Consider the following 18,539-nt stretch of genomic DNA (forward strand, 5'->3'; position numbering starts at 1 on the left):
TAAGTGGTTACTGGGAAGCTAAGATGTAGCTACTGTCAAGGCCTCCTGGCCACATGGGACTGCTCCTGAAGCTCCCTGGGGCACCAGGAGGAAAGCTGAGCTTCCCCAGAAGCAGGAACCAGGCCAACATCCTGAGTAGCGCGCCATGAAATGCTGGTGCTCCCCATAGCATCCTCAACTGTGGTCTTTGTGAGTCTTCAAGTCTCATTCAGTCCCTGAGATGATGGGTCAATGGTCACTTACATCTTACTTCCCAGAACTGAAATTGTTTTACCATTTCTGTATCTCGCATGAAAGGCAACAGCCTAACCAGTCAACAAAAATCTTTGCATGTTCCATAAAGACCAGATTTTCTCGCCAATTATATTGAGCCACCTTCCTTTTCACCTTCACTGCCCCAACAACTGCAGGTATGCCTAACATGCTACCCGCCACAGCCCTTCTAACTGGTCTCTGCCGCCACTAGACCACCACCTTCAAGGATCTGAGTGATCAGAACAGATCATGGAAATGGACTGTCTCACTTCAAACAGGACACCAAACTTCCCTTTCAGCTGGCCCTGATAACAGCAAACCCAAGCAGACCGAGTTCCGAAAGACCTTTTCAACTTCTGTGCCTGTAACCTTTGCATGTGAAAGGTAGTAACTGGCATTTATTGCATACCTAGTGTTGACATTTTTCAAAAGCATCATGGAACCTAACAGTTCTCAGGAGATGGGGCCATGGCAGACACTCCCTTACACAAGACATTGTTAAAGAGCAGCTGCGAAAGCCAATGCAAGCCTGGGGCAAAAAAAAAAAAAACAGGGAGAGGGATTGGGGTCAAAATAAGGGGGTTGCAATTGTATGGGGAATATAAAAATAAAATTTATAAAAATTAAAAAAACAAAAACAGTTCAAAGAAACAGCTCTCCTTAAAAATTTTTCTTTGGCCTCCCTGGTGGCGCCAGGGATTGTTTCAGCACTATGAAGCTACCGGCAGCCACTCTCGATCCCCAGCAGGGAGCTGACCCACATGGCGCGGCAGACCTCTCCTGGCTCACCCGATGCTCCCCTCAGCAGTGTTTCAGTCGATCTGCCTGTTCTGCTCCCCACTATCTCTGGTGAATCCTCTCATGCCCCCATACCTCTGACCTACACCCCAGTTCTCGTATGCGTAAGTAAAAAATAAATCTAAATTCTTTTTCCTTTACCCTTGTGTCCAGGGGATAGAGGGATGGAAGCGGGTGTGGGGGAGGCTCAGAGTGCTACCAGGCTCTAAGCACAGCACAGGAGAGCGACTAAGGACAGTTCTACAGTGAGAGGATGTAAAGGTCAAATCCCGACTATACCTCTCACCAGTTAATAGCCTAAGGCCAGCTTGGACACAAAAGGACATAACTCAACACTTAATGATCTGGCGCTGAATAAGGGCCAGTGTCAGCAATGATCTCCACTAGGATGTTCTTATTCCCAGCTCCCCAGTGGCTCAGAATAGCATCTGAGGGCCTCCCCACTGACGAGGCGGGTCGAGTGCCGTGCTGTGAAGCTCGCCGCAGCCTCTGCAGTGCGGGTTCTATCCCAGCCGGCTGAGAATTCCACATGGTGCGGCAGACCTCTCCTGTCACACCTGCTGCTCCCCTCAGCAGTGTATTTGTTGTCTGCCTGTTCTGCTCCCTGCTCTGTCTTCTGGTGAATCCTCTCACCCTCCCTTGCCTCTGGCCTGTACCCCCACTCTTGTATAAAAATAAATTTTAAAAAAAAAGAGCATCTGAAACATTTGTTGCTCAAATCCCCATGTATCACAAGGACTAAAAGAGAACAGCTTAAGCCAGTATTGGCTGGGCCTGTGATAATTACAAAAACCCATAAGCAGGACCCAGCCTTCCATGGCTGACTGCCATCCTACCCCTAGCTCGCATTGTTTATGTAAGTTTGCACTAAGTTGGGGAATCATGAAGGGAATGAGCAGGAAACAAGTCTGCCAAGAGTGAGGAGCCAGAAAGCTCAGGGCCCACACCTGGGCCTCCTTACAACTCACAATCCACATGCGAAAAAGTTGCCAACTCATTCAAGTTCAACTCAGACACTGCTGTACAGAGAACTGGTCTCACACTCACAGCCTTGCAGAGAGGCCTTCCCACATGCCCTACTTTTTAACTTAGGAGCAGTACATGGGGTAGGCCAGCTTTCCCTTGAATTCAGCCCTCTCAGCCTGATCTGACAGGTCCCCATCCTAGAAGGCTTAAGGATGCTGAACAGCTATAGGGGCTCATGCAACACTGCCACCTTGAGGTGCATGCGGGGTGCCACATGCAAAGCTAGGCTCCTGCTCCTTCAAAGCTCCCTTCTTCCCTTCTTCACCTGCCCTTGTTCAAGCATGGCTCCACACCACAGTGGATCTAAAACCCTCTATCCTATAGGCAAGCTCCTCTCCTGTCTTTAGTCCGTCCCTACACTGGTGGCTCAACTCTTCCACTGAGCTCTCTCCAGCGGTATAGCCCCAACATTCAGGGACAAGCCACAGTCCAAGAAGCTGAGTGCGTTATTTCTAGCAGAGAGTACAACTTCCAGACCCAAATTCCTGCTCTGTGAGATTATTTTTCTCAAGGATGCTGAGAATTTCAGACTTAACAGCTCCTTTAACTGCTAGCACCATAGGCCTGCAAGCCTGATACATTTCTACAAGATCTGAAGTCAGATCTAGGCAAGATCCACTTAACACTAACTTCCTCAGTTCTCATACCACCACAAGTTTACTCGCATGGGGAGGAGAATTTTGGTGCAAACTTTCCTCTAAGATCACAAGATAAAAAGCTGAAGAGAAAATAAAGAGGCTTTTTAAGAACTGAGGGCCCAAGGAAAGGAAAAGGAGTCAGAGACCTGGAGGGAGGGTTGAAGATGGGTCCCTAAATCTCAGAGTTCAACCTCCTGAAAACCAGTGTAAGAATTGAGACCTGGGGGGGTCTCCCTGGTGGCACAAGGAGTTAAGTTGCAGCATATAAAGCTACCCGCTGTCACTACAGCACAGCCCGAGTTCGATCCCCGGCCAGGGAGCTAACAGGGCTAACAGCAGACCCTTCCTGTCTCACCCACTGCTCCCCTCAGCAGTGTATTTCAGTCAAGCCACTGGTTCTGTTCCCCACTCTGCCATCACACTCCCCCACCTCTGGCCTGTACCCCAGCCCTTGTATGCATAAATCTTTTTATTTTTTTGAATGAGACCTGGTTATAAAACCCATGGCAGATAAACTTGAGACTGGAAATGGGGCAAAAATGTGCCTGAAGATTTAGTGAATGTGTCAATCCCATAGTAGCTGGACCCTAAACCTTAATTTCTGGTCAATCTACCCATGATTTCACCTCAGTCCTACATCCAAGTTACTGAAGCCTGGCAGGCCTAGAATGTGATGGGGAAAAGCTGAAGACTTAACAGAGAACCAGGTCAGAGAAGGCAAACAGACGTGCAGGCACAGCTCTCCCTCGCCCATAATCTACCCACCCTCTTTAGACTGGCTCAATCCCAGCTTAAAAGAGCAAGGCACGCACGCACTCTAAGATGACAGCCCATTTTCAATAGTTCAAGACAAGAATCACGTTACTCTTTAGAATACAAAGAACTGATTCAGAATCCTCACCAGCCAGAAATACGGCTGCCAGTGGGGAACGCAGCAAGTGACAAAGGGCTCACAGTCCAAACCGCATGGGGCCACACATTTTCTCACACAAGCCAAGCTTCTCGGAACCAGCATTTCCTCTGCTGTTATGTTTCATTCTGGAAAAGCCACCCTCACGACCCAAATTAAAACTGCCCATTTATCTAAGGGCAAGGCCATGACGCCCTGGGAAAAGCACTAAGTTCCAATAATCAGATCCCACAAGGAGCTCCAACCACCTTCACGCATAGCATCAAGGGCCAAGGAGCCACACAGACCAGAACCCCCTTGAATGAAGCACAAACAAATCTGACATAGATCGGATCAAACCATTCAAGTGAGCAGGTGAGAAGCAGCAGAGGCAGCCTTAGCACATTGGGAGAACACTATTGCCAGGGGGATATGCCCATGTAGCAAGGACAATAAACCAAGTCCAAGTATTGCCTGGGAGAACCTAGGCCACTCAACCTACCTTAGGTCAAGGCAGCCATTCCTTTTGACACCGCCTCCCCTTCTCACCAGAAACGTTAAGACTGAAGCAACTCCTGGGTAACACTTTTTAACAAAAAGCATTTCCCGCCCAGGGGCCCCAGGCAATTAGACTGCAAACTTTGCTTCGAGGATAAAGCACCATTTTACTGTCTGCTCCTTCAGTTCTCACTGAAACATGTTAAACACGTGATCAGCAAGCTCTCTGGGCTGCTTGGGGCTGAGGAAAAAGGTGCATAGGGAAGAGTATTGTTTGGAGGACTCAACTTACTGGCCTGCCATTTTCATTTCTAACACCACTCTCCACTTTTTGGGGAAAAAAAAAATTTATTTATGCATACAAGAGCTGGGGTGCAGGTCAGAGATGTGGGGGTTGAGAGGATTCACCAGAGACAGTGGGAAACAGAACAGGCAGACTGACTGAAATACACTGCAGAGGGGAGCAGCGGGCGAGACAGGTCTGCCTGGCCATGTGGGTTTCTCTCTGGCTGGCAGGGGATCAAACTCATGCTGCAGAGGCTGTGGATTGTTTCATAGCGCGGTGCTTAACCCCTTGCGCCACCAGGGAGGCCCTCCACACACCTTTTAAAAGGGAAGTTTCCACCCCAAATCACTGAAGGCTCAAGTTTAACATCTCAAAAACACCAGTCACCTCGGTTCTCTGGGTACAGGCAGAGACCCCGCTATTCTGCAGCTATCTATCCAAACCCCAGAGGTAAACTAGGAAGGAGTCATTCACCTTGAAATACAAAAATCTGCCACCTTCCTTCCCAGCTAACCGTAGGCTTTTCCTCGCACATCCAACATTCTCTTAAGGTCTAAGCAAACGTGTTTAGGATGTTTCTCCTCTTAACACTGAGAATGCAGCGATGGATACGAAAGTCCTAAGGCGAATAATCATGGTTCTATTTGACAGCCACATAACCCATGCAGCATGTACCTCCGAGTGACCTGTTCTCCCAGGATTGAGAGTTAGAGGACTATAGAACTTTGCCATATAGTTGGTGGTACTCAAATGACCCAACTTGGCTATGTGCTCCCAAATATGGCCAAGTTTGAATATTGTCCCCCACTCTCGAAAAGGCAAACCTAATTTGAGACCTAACCTCAGGAAATTTTAAAGGTGACAGAAGCCCTTTAAAAGGATAAAACTACAGGGTCTTCTTTGGTGGTGCAAGGGGTTAAGTGCCAGCCCTATGAAGCAATGCACATTGCAGCAGTTCCATCCCGGCCAGGTAGCTGACCCACATGGCCAGGGAGCTGACACAGCCGGTGCAGCAGACCTCGCCTGCCTCTCCCACTGCTCCCCTCAGCAAAGTATTTCAATCGTCTGTTCTGTTTCCCACTCTGTGTCTGGTGAATCCTCTCACCCACCCGCACCTCTAACCTGTACCCCTGTAGCATAAATAAAAATCTAAAAAAAAAAAAAAAAGGGTGAAAATACTAAGCAGCACACTGAGACCAGGACACAAACACATGGGAAAAAACTCCTGTAGTTCAACAAATTCTGTACAACACTCGTATCAGCATGTGTTCATTTATCATTTACCCCATTCATATGTCCAATTTCTGTCACTGTAGAAAATTTTACTTTCAAGGATACCACTTGACCTTTTCTCCCCTGGACCAAGTATCACACACTTTATTCCAGCTCCTGCTAATAAGCAGGTTGATCTGAAAGCTCCTCACACATTGCTGGCCTGGACAGCAATCCTTGAGGAGAGTGAAGAGGGGGGAAGAGGAAGAAAATTTAACTAAAACGATGGTTTTTAATGGGAACCAGAGGTATGGTTACAATTACAGAGTCCGACACAAAGAACCCATGGGTGGTCAGGAGTTGGAAGGTTACAAAATAATGAGGGTAACACTGGGTACAGGAAGAAGAGCTGTTCCAGAACATCACGCGCCAGGCTAATACGGCCTCTCCCTGCGATCCTGTCTGTGCTCACCCCTGCAAGAAAAGAGTATCCATTAGGATCAGAGTTATCAACTACCTCTCCTCTCCACCCACTTCCACCCCCAAAATCCTAGGCTGCCCATTTCCCAACCCAAGAAGTATCTGCTATCAACACAGAATACACACACCTGTAGATTAGAGATAATTTTCCTCCCCTACCATGTTCTTTTCAGTTGTCCAATCTAGCCCCTTAAAATAAAACTACTTTCTCAGCAAGACGTTGCAATCCCATTATGTCTATTCAATTGCTCTACTTTTATTTCAACTTAGAGTCTTTCTTACCTGGAATCCATCTTGCCAGGACCAAAGCCACCTCTGTCCCCACCACCCCGGCCCCCTCGGAAGCCCCCACGGTCCCCGCCACGGCCTCGGTAGCCGCCCCGATCATAGCCGCCTCTGCCACCACGACGATCATCTCCATAGTTACCCCCTAAGACAAAAGAAATGACATATATCATATCTCCCAAACCTCTTGCTTTTTCACTCTGGTTACCTACTTAAAATTAAGGACTTTCTGGGACCTCCCTGGTGTTGCAGGGTTTAAAATCTCAGCACTATCAAACTATCACCAGCCACCACAGGCCAGGAAGCTGACCCACATGGTGCAGCAGACCTCTCCTGTCTTGCCTGCTGCTCCCCTCAGCAGTGTATTTCAGTAGATCTGCCCATTCTGCTCCCCATTCTGTCTGGTGAATCCTCTCACCGCCCGCCCCCCTCCGCACCTCTGGCCTACACCCCATCTCTTGTATGCATAAAAATAAATCTTAAAAAATACATATTTACTAAAATTAGTGGCCTCCCTGGTGGCCCAAGGGGTTAGGACGCAACCTATGAAGCTCTCCGCAGCCACTGCAGCACAAGTTCGATTCCCGGCCAGCCAGGGAGCAGCAGACGTCTCCCGACTCATCCGCTGCTCCCCTCAGCAATGTATTTCAGTACATCTACCTGTTCTGCTCCCCACGCTGCCTCTGGTGAATCCTCTCACCCCCCACGCCTCTTGCCTATACCCCAGTTCTTGTATGCATAAATAAATCTTAAAAAAATAAATAAATATATAATAAAATTAAGGGTTTTCTGACCCCAACAATTATCACCCTTTCTCACCCATATGAGAGCCTCCTGGTCCCCCTCCTGGGCCATCTGGTTTAGGGGCCTTACACTGGTTGCATTCATTCCTCCAAGAAAAGTTCATATTCTCACAGGTACTGAGGAAAATGAAAACCATTAGTTTAGAGGAGTGGACAAGAGCAAGACTTAGAACATATTCCTGTGACCTTACATATACATATCAAGAAAACTAAGACCTCAGAAAGGCAAAGAAGTCTTAATTCTCAGTATTACTGAATCCAGTCCAGTACCTCCCCCCTACTAGGACAATCTTACCTAGGTTAAGTTCTCGGCTAAATCTGTAAGAACCGTGTGGCCTTGATATTAGTTGGAAAACACACAACTGTACCATAATACCAAAGGGGACATATGTATAAGCAGAGAAATAAATTAGTTACACTCACGGGTTAGGACATTTCCAGTCCCCAGCTCGCTGCTGTCCACCACCACCTCCTCCTCCACTGGGGAATCCTCCCCGGCCACCGCCACCACTGCCACCACCTCCATAGCCTCCACGGCCCATGGGTCCTAAAGCAAATACATGTATGTACTACTCCCACCTCGAGTTTGGTTAGCCTGCTCTCCTAACCACATGCCCGTAGCATCCTCCCCTCTCTCCCAGTCAGTCTTTAGTCAGCAGCAGAAAGCAGTCTCTCACCTCCTCGGCCCCGTCCTCCGCGACCATTGCCACCACCCCGGTTGAAGTCTGCTCGACGTGTAGCAAATGAGACCTTAATAGGATTCCCAGAGAACTCTTTACCTAAGGCAGTATAAAAAGACTTTTTATTAATATCTGTGGGTCTAAAACAGACTTGGTACAATCAAGATAAACACAACTTTCTGTAAGTTTATACTGAAGTAGGAGATAAAATGCCGAAAGACTCAACGATGTCTCCAAAATGTCACTTGGGCTTCCCATAGTTACCTTATCCCCAGGCCCAGCCAGCCTTTTCCTACATACCATCAAACCAGTCAATAGCTGCTTTAGCAGAAGGTGGGTCATCAAATGATACCGTTGCCTCTCCCTTCAGCTTGCCTGTTTCCCTGTCTGTGTACAGATTAATCATGGGTTGTCCTGTTTTCTTGTTTGTCTAAAGCAAGCAAAATGAAGCAACATCAGTCTTACAGGATATACTCTATGCACCCTCCTCCTCCTCCTCCAAAACCCTACATTTATCGTAACCATACTCAATTCCTCTCTTCTCAGTCAGTAGTTCTTGTCTCGTATGTTTAACTTTGAATTGAAGTCCTCAACTATAATTACTGCCACTTCATTATTAAAAGATAAAACTACAGATTAACACTCAAAGCTTTAAGACAATCCCTTCTTAATCCATTATGCCTTTCTATAAATAACAAATTATTTTAGAAAATTGTAACAACTAATGTGCTTTCTCTGACAAGTCAAGGTGGCAACCTTTAAGACTTATTTATGCGTAGACTCCATAAGCATGCAAATGACAGAAAGCACCCCCTCTGCTCCAAAATACCTTAATAATACCAATTTGCTTGAAGTAATCAGCCACAGACTCAATTGTAACATTCTCACCCAAGCCTTGCACGAAGATGGTATTATTGTCTGAATTATCCTGTTCTGCTTGTTGAACACCAGAAGAAACATGAATTTAAAAAGAGAAAACAAGCAAAATTCAGTGGCTCTTCATAATCCAACTTTAATACATGATGTTCAGCTTTCAAAGAGCTCTAAGTCAATATAATCTGACTTAAGGCACATGAACAAAATTCACACCCCTATTTTTTTCATTTGAATGAGTATCTGCTAGCCATTTCACAAATTTAATGTAGTTTTACAACCACCCATTGAAATTCGTCAATACCCATAAATGAAACCAGGGCTCAGGAAGTTAACTGCCCAAGATCTAACAGTTTTTGTCAGATTTCAAGATGAACTGAAGGTATGAAACCTATTTTACACTAAAACCTAATCCCACAACAAACATAAGCAAACAAATGATAAAAAACTAAATGCTTCCCCCATTACGACTTTTCATTCACTAATTTGGTCGCAGCTCCGTTGTCCACACAAAGATGTGTCAGCACCTCCGAGACTTGGTAAAAATGCAGAATCCCAGCTTCCTCCCAGACCCACTAAATTGCTAGGGGAGGAAACCATCAGGTATTTCTGATAAATGCTCATTTATAAAATCTCTTTTCCTCCTTCATCCCTGCTCTTTTCAGAATCCGCCCCCCGCTTTTTCCCCCAAGTTTCAAAGAACATCCAGGAAAAGTTCTGTTTGTTATCACTAAGCTATTTTTTCTCAACTGTGGACTCACCAGAGTCATGACGTGATCCTTGGTCCCGAGGACCTTACGTGACATGGAAAAAAAAAAACAAACAAGAAAAATTTGTTATTAGTCATCAAGTAGAGAAAGACAAGGTGAAAATATTAACACCAAATCCAAAACTCTTGCAATATTATCAGGTAAGTCCTCAGAGCCTCACTCCAAACCCTGTCAGGGGTGCCTGCCCAGAGCAGAAAATTCTAGGCAGGGTTGGGGAAGACACAGGATCCCTTTCTTAAGATCTGTAACTTGAGTCCCCACAGGAATTAATTCCACACTTCAGAAAATGTTGCCTCCCCCAGCTCAGGCTGGGAAATGTCCTCAGCACAGATTTGGGGGGTAGAGGAAAGGGTAGGAGGGAGACCCATTGAAGTTAACAAACCAACTCAGCTTGGCCCTATTCTCTCACCCGAGAGAAATGGGCTCACTACCAGCAATGTGATGTGCATCCATCCAGTTTCTCCAAACTTTAACACCAAAGACACTTATCCCTTGTGGAACAATTTTTAATCATCTTTAGAAACAAACATTCTTAAAACCATGTTAAGTTTCCCCAAAACCACATGAAAATAAAAAACATACATAATAGCTATTGTGTTTTTAAAGCATGTCCCAGGGAACAGACCAGAAATCTTATTTCCATAACGCAGCCTCTATTTTTTTTTTCCAGAGACCATCTTTAACCAAAGTTTATCTGAATTCACCACATATATATATATGTATATATATTGTACCCATACTCAATGACACCTAAATCATGAACCCAAGCCTTTGGCTTTAAATGTTGAAACAAATCAAGAAACCTTTTGTTAGTTAACCAAACCAGAAAAGTTCCAGTTTACTGGGAGACTTCTCAAATTTGCCATTTTTCCACAAATTCATTTTGAGCTGTAAGACCTGGTTATTTCCCATGAGCCACACATGCTCCCAACCTTTCTTGAAGTAGTCCACACCTTCCTTCCCAGAGCTAGTATCTATATGCCCATCTGAGTTGTTTAAGTACATATATATATATATAAAAAAATTGCGTTGACACCATTCAGTATTTAATATATAAACATACCAACTTCACCAGCCTCAGGGCAGGGCAGTAGTTCACATCCCTCTTCCAGAATTAAAACATTTGAAAGTTGTTACACACACACTAGGCCTTGGACACACTGATCAAAAGGATCCTAAGCCGAGTTGGCACCACGTGTTCCAGCACTCTCTCCAGGTTTCTCATTATGGTGGTTACTAAGTGCCAGATGTGGCAAACACTCCTGTCAGAGGCCTACTAAACACCTCTTATAACCTGGGTCAAACCAATTTGGTACCAGACGACTGAAGTCTTACCCCTGCCTGCCTCCAGGTTAGCACACATCTGGCAGCAGGTGGCATTCTACCCCACCCCTTTCTGGAGGTGGTTCTGGACACTTCAAAACCTTTGACACTTAAAACACGCTAGACATCTGCAAATGAACAATCAGACAAAGCATTGCTGGGAGTTGGGAATTTTGGAAACTCTGTTCACTTACCACCAAATTTATTGAAGCCACCACGGTCACTTCCGCTGGAGAAGACAAGTTAGAAGAAAGGACATGAAGCTTCCAACGGCTACAAAAGGGTGTTTTTTGATTTTGTTTAACATTCCCCAAACATGGGTAGGTGTTTTGGGAAAAAGATACAAGTGGCTACTAAAATACATTCCCCTTCCTGACCACCCCTTGTCTGACCTTTGAGCATGTCACACGCACGTGTGCAATTTCTCAGACACAAGTTTTTAAGGATTTTGCTTTAAAAGATTATATATCTGTATTTCCTCTGGAAAAAAAAGACCCAATTTTCCTTGGTCGTTCTTCCGATGTAGATGTTTTTTCCTCTTGTCGTAAGTGGTTGACAACCCAATAGTTGGTTTAAAAGCCCTACCCCCAATTTACCCAGAAGACATTTCACACCAGGCTGGGGTAGCCCTGAACACGTATTTGTGGTTTTTGCTTTGAAAGCAGCAAGCAGACCCAACCCCATTCCATAAAAAGTCAAAACCAAAGGCAATTTCCCCTTAAAGCAAGACAAACTTAGCTAAGCCCTATCCTAACTACTGAGCTGTTTTTGATCTCCCCCCACCCCCCGGGGTCACCCCTTCTACACTGCGAGAAGAGCGGAGTATTTTGCAATGTCACCTTTCATACCTGTGGCACATAAAATGCAGAGCAAGTTAACAGTCACATAACAGTTGTTTTTCTTTTTTAAAAAGTTTTGCATTAAACACGTACACAACAGAGTTTTCCTCATTTCTGTACGGTTTTTGAGATTGCCCCCACCCACCTCTGAATACTTACCGTAGACAAACTCATTAAAAAACCTACTTTTTCCCAAAAAAAAGGAGTAACACACTGGCATTTCTCTCCTTTTCCAGGGAGACAGAATAGGGTGTCCTTCAAAATCGTATTTACAAACAGATTTGACGACTGCTTTAACATCAAATCTAAGGTTTTACTACTTCAAAATCAACTACAGCAGGAAGGGAAGGAAAAGAAGGTCCAGGTGGGACAAGTAACCAGGGGAAGGGAGACAGTGGAGCAAATAAATGGGATACCACTGTCAAGCCTGATTTTTTACAAATGGTCTGCACACTTCCATCAGATAGCCCCATAAACCAAGTCACACACATAAAATCATTACTGTCAATCAAATTAGTGCAAATGAAGCTCATGGATTCAAGTGACTACAAAATACAGGAAGAATAGCCATTCCTGGAAGCTGAAGTCAGAATAACCATTAACAACTCCCTTAGAGGACACATGGGAATACAAGTAACAAGTTTCCTATTTCCCAGGAGTGGGATCATCAGTTTCACTTTGCAGAGAAAGAAGCTTTACTGCCATATTTCTTGCCTAGGACACATCAATGACTCCAATCCATACACACCCATATATTTTTCCTTTTTCTTTGAAAGTAAGTTTGAATACTCAAATCTCCTCAGAGAAGTCTGGGTGGGAGTTCAGGCTCCCAAGTTCTCACAAAAATAAAATGGGGATGTACGAAGAAACAGTCACTGCCTCCCACCAAAAATCCAAGTCCCCACAAATCTCTAGAATAAGACTAACCATGCACTAAGGGACTGAGGTTCAAGGGAGATTCATGCAACCCTGCACACTCCCCACCGATGATATACCCTGGCTCACTAGACACCTACCCCATGCCGCCTCTGCCGCCACGGCCGCCTCCACGACCTCTAGGTTCGTAGCCACCACTGCTGCGGTTGTAACCACCGCCACCGCCCCGGCCGCGGCCCCCACGGTCCTGCTGGCCTCCCCCGTAGCCACCGCCACCACTCTGGTCCTGATTGCCATAACCGCCACCACTCATGGAGGACTGATCTTGGCCATAGCTACCTGTCAGGAAAAAAAAAGGATGCTTTAAAAAAAAAAGGCCACCTATAGCTTGACATAGAACACAAAAACAAAGAAACAGAAAATAAAGGGATGGCTAGAAAATAAGCAGGCAAAACTTTAAAAGAATCTTTTTAAGGCCTCCCTGGTGGCGCAAGGGGTTAAGACACAACCTATGAAGCTCACCACAGCTCCTGCAGTTCAATCCCCCAGCCAGGGAGCTGACCCACATGTCGCAGCAGATCTCTCATGCCTCACCCAGTGCTCCCCTCAGCAGTTTATCTCAGCCGATCTGCCTGTTCTGTTGCCCATTCTGTCTCTGGTGAATCCTCTCACCACCACCCCCCCCCCCACCTCTGGCCTGCATCCCAATTCTTGTATGCATAAATGAATCTTAAAAAAAAAAAAAAAAATCTTTTTAGCATAAAGGAGTATAGATCCATACAGAAAACATGACAAATGAGACCATGCTGAAGCCACTGTCTCACCTCCACCACCCCCTCCGCCACCTCCACTGCTACTGTTGTACTGGTTCTGTCCATAGCCCTGAGGGGGGTTATAGGAGCTTTGCTGCTGCCCGTAGCTTTGCTGTTGTCCACCGTAGCCAGACTGCTGGCCATAGCCCCCACTCTGGGGCTGTCCATAGCTGCTGCTCTGAGAACTACCATAACTAAAGAGAAGAAAAAGAACAGAATGTTAGAATGTTAGCATGTCTAAAAAGTTCTATCCCATTTTCTTTACCCAACAACCATCCCTCCCCTACTCTCATGTTTGTTCTTAATCCTGCTAATTATTATTCCTCATCAATTTACAACTTACCTTCTAGGCTGTCCCAGCACAACTCCTTACCTTCCCGAGGTGCTGCTAGGAGCTGGTTGCTGGCCATAGCCAGGGTAGGAGGACTGCTGCCCGTAAGACGATTGAGAACTCTGGCTACTGCCATAGCCACCAGTTGAGCCATATCCCTGGGGAGCTGACTGAGTGCCATAACCTGCTACAAAGAAAAGAGAAGTCACAAAAGCTATGAGGAAAGGGAAAAGGCACAGAATGGGCTGAAGAAAACACTGCATACTGTACTACCTAACACCCATACTTCTAAAAAATCAGCCTCTTAAAAGCTGCTAATAAGTCTTCTAAGCCGTAATCAAAGTTACCCTACTCTCTTTTTTTTTTAAATATTTACTTTATTTATACAAGAACCAGGGTACAGGCCAGATGTGCGGGACGGTAAGAGAGAGAGCGGGGAACAGAACAGGCAGAATGACGAAATACACTGCTGGGGGGAGTAGTGGGTGAGACAGGAGGTCTGCTCACCACGTGGGTTGCTCCGAGGCCAGCAGGGATCGAACCGGCACTGCAGAGGCTGCAGACAGCTTCACAGTGCTGCGCTCAACCACCTACGCCACCAGGGAGGCCCTACCCTTCTCTTCTATCAACTTCAGAACTCTCCTTCCAACTTCTACCAACTTCAGAACTTCCACCTCACCTCAGCGTCCAAGACCACCACCACATAGCCCAAGAGATCCCCAGTCATCATCAACAGCTAAATAAGACAGCCAACAATTATTTACAGTTCAGGCCATCAAAAGAAAATTCCACCTCCTTGTATGGTACCACCATATGTAGTAGTCTGACTTCAAGTTATCATCAAGCAAAATAATTTCCCCCATTAAGTATCAAAAGCCAGGGTGTCCCTGGTGGCCCAAGGGGTTAAGACACAACCTATGAAGATAACCACAATCACTGGAGCATGAGTTTGATCCCTGGCCAGGGAGCAACCCACATGGCGCAGCAGACCTCTCCTGATTCACCTGCTGCTCCCCTCAGCAGTGTATTTCAGTCAATCTGCCTATTCTGTTCCCCACTGTCTCTAGTGAATCTTCTCACGGCCTGCACCTCTGGCATGTACCCCTGATCTTACATGCATAAATAAATAAATCTTAAAAAAAAAGTATCAAAAGCCTAAGCCACTCCCCTTTTAGGGACTACTCCCCCCCTACTCACATTTCACATCCATGTGGAAGGAAAATGGAAAAAAGACACAGCATAATAGAGAAGCAAAGAGAGAAAAAAAGGAAGCAGAATCACAACCAATAAATATTTCTGCTTGAAACCACGAATATTTCAAGGTCTTTGTAAGAATTACAGACTGGCTAAGGGAAAACATAGTTACAGAAATGACATCTGTGAAAAGACAAAGTTCAATAAAGCAGGAGAAGGCAGGATAATCCACTAAAAGACTCACTGTTCTGGGTCTGTCCGTAAGAACCACCGTAGCTGCTCTGGCCATAGCCTGAAGTGTCCGCTGACTGGCCGTAACCGCTGTAACTCTGCTGTCCATAGGGCTGACTGCTCTGCTGGGAATAGCCCTGCCCAGGCTGGGTGGGGTAGGCCCCATAGCTGGAGAGAAAGAAAATCAGTGTAATCAGAAAAACACCTTAGTCTCCCTTACCCTCTACAACTGTACAAGCCCAGAAATGACACTCACCTTTGGGTTGCTTGTTGGGTATAGTCTGCAAAAGAAAAATACAATCCCATTACCTTCAGGCATTTCTAAGAGTTGGAAAAGGCTCAATTCCCTACCTCAAGGCCAGATTAAAAAAAAAAAAATTCTGTTGAAAGAAAGGGCAGAAATAGTCCCTCACGAAAAACTAGTTGAGGAAAGCTAAGTTGGCAACTCAAAGTCGTCTTACAATTTAAAAAAAAAAAACCACAATTCCACAGAAACTAAGGGGCCTTAACTATGGGAAAACCATAGTCATGCCAGAAACTGCGCACATTTACACACATCTCGTTTCCACACTCTGTGAGGACAGTATCACCAAGTGATGAAACAGTAACTTTCCCAAAGTCCCAGAGCTATGCGGGTGGGGCAGGTTTTTCATGGAGCTGGAGGCAGCGGGGCTGGGAATATGGCCTCCACTATCAGCCGAGACCCAAGGAACATGAACGTCTCAAAGGAGACCATCTTTTCACCTTCTGACAACCCTGGAGGCTGGCAAAGTAGGCTTTCATCGCAAAGCCAAGGAACCAAGAGAGCTCCATCACCCCAAATAAGGGCGATCACACCACCCAAGCGCTCGCCTAAGGCGACCAGTCACCAGGTACTCAGCCCCTCGCCCTGCGGCTGGCTCTAAATGATTCCCTTTCCTCATCTACCTTGCCTTCCTCGGAGCTGTGAGGAGACCGGGAGAGCCCCAGGGAACCAGAGCGCCTTTAATGCGCCACAGCTTAGACGCCAAAGCAAGACCGACTCCCCTCCCTCAGCACAGGAAGCCCGGCGCTTCCCCCGCAGGAAAGGGCAAAGGCGCCGGGAGAGGGCGTGGCCTCCGGCGGCCGTTCCGTTCGGTTCCCACCCCAGAAACAGTAACTTTAGGCGGGAAACACCTCGGGCTCGGTCTCCAAGTCCGTTGGATGACCCCCCCAAACCCACTCGTAACCGTTGCAAGGGCGCGCGACCCCGACGCCGAGCCCCCGCCCCCGGCCGCGTGGCAACCGAGGCGGGAAGCGGGCGGTCCCGCCCCTTCCCGAGGGACCCAGGAGGCCAGGCCCACACCCGCCGCGCGCCGCGGAGCCTCCCGCGGAGGGTCTCGCGACAAAAAGCAGAGCCAACACGAGGCGGGAGGGGGGCACGAGCCGCGAGAAAGGGGGGAGGGGCCAGGAGAGCGCGTGCGCGTCCCGAGTGCCCGGATGCAGCACTGCGACAAAGCGGGCCCGAGAACGGACTGGAAACGCCAGCGGGGAGGCTCCGAGGACCGAGCATTTCCATCTGTGTCTCACGTTTCAAATCACCAAGAGGCGCCTCTCCCCAGCCGCACCTCAAGGAGAGGGACTGTGAGGAGAAGACGTCCTGCCCCGCGCGAGGCGCCAGAGAAGCGAAACAAAATGGCGACATCGGCCTCCCCTTCCACCCCTTTCGGTTGCTTCCCTCCACAGCGAGTAGGTCCTACACGCGATCGCTGCCCGAGTCCCACCGAAAAACAAAGGCCTAGCTGGGAGGGAACGAGACCCCTAGCCGGCGCGCCACCACCGCCACGCGCCCTTACATACCGTTTGAGGCCATGTCCGCGCACGCGCGCACAGGCCAACAAGCAACAGGATTCCAGCAACACAGAGCACCGACGCCGCGAGGACTGAGCGGCCCCGCCTCCTGCGTCGAGGTTTATGTACGCCTCCCGCCTACGTACCGCGGGGGGCTGCACCAAGTGCGGAAAGGAAAGGGGGGAGACGGCCCGACGCCTGTCACTCGCCGGGGAATATAGAAGTTTCGAGAAGACATGGGGATAAGATTAACGAAAAACCGTGGAGATAATATATGGAATCAAATTTTTATGGCAAATAGCGCCGGTTCTCGCTGCAAGACTACCCCGCGATCTGCTCCCACCCCCATAGAGGTATAATGGTACGATCTGAATAGCCTCTGGGGGCGGGGCGAGGGGCCCGGGGCGTCTGCGGACGGAACTGTAGTCAAAACCGGGAGCCGCGGGGCGGGAACCGAAATTCCTAAGGCTGACCCCTTTCACTGGGCCCCGCTTTCACTCGGGAGGGCGAGCGGCTGCCCTCCGGCGCCTTTCCACCGCACCAGATGATGAGTCGTCCCTTGGGCCGCCAACCCCCCTGGTCTGGCTCTAACATTCCTCTCCCGACAGTGCTCACCGGCCCTTCTCTGGCCTGCGGCTGGGTTTTCACTCGCCTTAGTCCTTAACGGGATTTATGGCTTGTGACGTTTGACCTGAAAGCATGGAGCTCCTCCCGGCCCCTGTGCCCTGCTCTGGTCCAGTACTGATCCCTCACCCAAGCCCTCCGGGTTTTGCCCCCCGCTAGCCATGGGCCGGGAGAGCACAGGCCTTCTGAGGCTTGAGAGAGCCCCCCAACCTTTTACTGACGAGGGGCTAACTGTTCTTTTCCTGAAGTCCTACCAAGGAACTAATGCGGAGGTCCAATAATAAGTGATGTTTGTATAAGGACTTAAGTGGTTGGAGAAATGCGCAACTAATTGCTTTCCCCGTTTTGTGACGAAAGTTAAGATTCTCCATTTTAAAGGTGAGACTCAGGCCAAGTGCAACGCAGGATTATAGAGCAACTAAGGGCCAGACCTCATCGGAAGCCAGGTCCGTGGCTGTAACACACTGAACACCGCAGTTTTCTGAGGTTGTTCACTCCATGTCGAGTGCGAGAATGAAAGGTGAAATCCAAATTAACTGTACCGGCATGCTAATCAGCCTCTCCAGGAGAAGGCAATTGGAAAGTATTGAATAAAACAAAGCAAAGGAGGTTGTTCCTGGTACTCATGCCTTGCAGTTTTTCTTCCCCATTTACCTTTCACCTGTGTTGCAGAAGTTCCTTCAGACATGCTTCCCTAGGGAAACAAATGAGGATTGCGTCCTAGCCCTACCCATGAACTGCTACTAAACCCCTGATTTAGGCCGATTTGGGGCAGTTGTGACTCTGGAGAGGGAGCAAAGGGAAGTCCATCACTCATTCGTTCATTCTGCAAATTTTTATTTTTTATTTATTTTTAATTTTTTTTTTTTTTGGTGGGACCCTCGCGGGTGGCTGGGGATTGAACTGGCGCTGCAGAGGCTGCGGGCAACCTCGCAACCCAGCGCTCAACCGCTGCGCCACCAGGGGAGGCCCCATTCTGCAAATATTAAGTGCCCACGGACACGGTC

General features: G+C 47.6%; 1 protein-coding gene across 5 annotated transcripts in view; it reads right to left on the minus strand.

Moving 5' to 3' along the window:
• Positions 1-5,874: 5,874 nt before the first annotated feature.
• Positions 5,875-18,539, minus strand: part of FUS (FUS RNA binding protein) — a 33,739-nt gene continuing 21,074 nt past the window's right edge. For 2 of the 5 annotated variants that reach the window (XM_037507175.2, XM_054693724.1), the window contains exons 3-16: positions 15,356-15,380; positions 15,113-15,267; positions 13,717-13,861; positions 13,356-13,537; positions 12,672-12,870; positions 11,011-11,045; positions 9,485-9,517; positions 8,680-8,783; positions 8,151-8,280; positions 7,848-7,949; positions 7,594-7,717; positions 7,187-7,287; positions 6,365-6,512; positions 5,875-6,076 (exon numbers count right to left, since the gene is read on the minus strand). In XM_037507175.2, the coding sequence (XP_037363072.1) occupies positions 6,037-6,076; positions 6,365-6,512; positions 7,187-7,287; positions 7,594-7,717; positions 7,848-7,949; positions 8,151-8,280; positions 8,680-8,783; positions 9,485-9,517; positions 11,011-11,045; positions 12,672-12,870; positions 13,356-13,537; positions 13,717-13,861; positions 15,113-15,267; positions 15,356-15,380 (1,523 nt within the window). In that variant the 3' untranslated portion in view covers positions 5,875-6,036. Of the gene's footprint in view, positions 6,077-6,364; positions 6,513-7,186; positions 7,288-7,593; positions 7,718-7,847; positions 7,950-8,150; positions 8,281-8,679; positions 8,784-9,484; positions 9,518-11,010; positions 11,046-12,671; positions 12,871-13,355; positions 13,538-13,716; positions 13,862-15,112; positions 15,268-15,355; positions 15,381-16,917; positions 17,015-18,539 lie in introns of those variants that run through there. The other 3 variants (XM_037507178.1, XM_037507177.1, XM_054693725.1) reach the window with 3 other exon arrangements.

Source organism: Talpa occidentalis, unplaced genomic scaffold (genome assembly GCF_014898055.3).
Source record: "Talpa occidentalis isolate TD23 unplaced genomic scaffold, MPIMG_talOcc4v2.1 talOcc4.12, whole genome shotgun sequence".
In the NCBI taxonomy this organism is placed as follows: domain Eukaryota; kingdom Metazoa; phylum Chordata; class Mammalia; order Eulipotyphla; family Talpidae; genus Talpa; species Talpa occidentalis.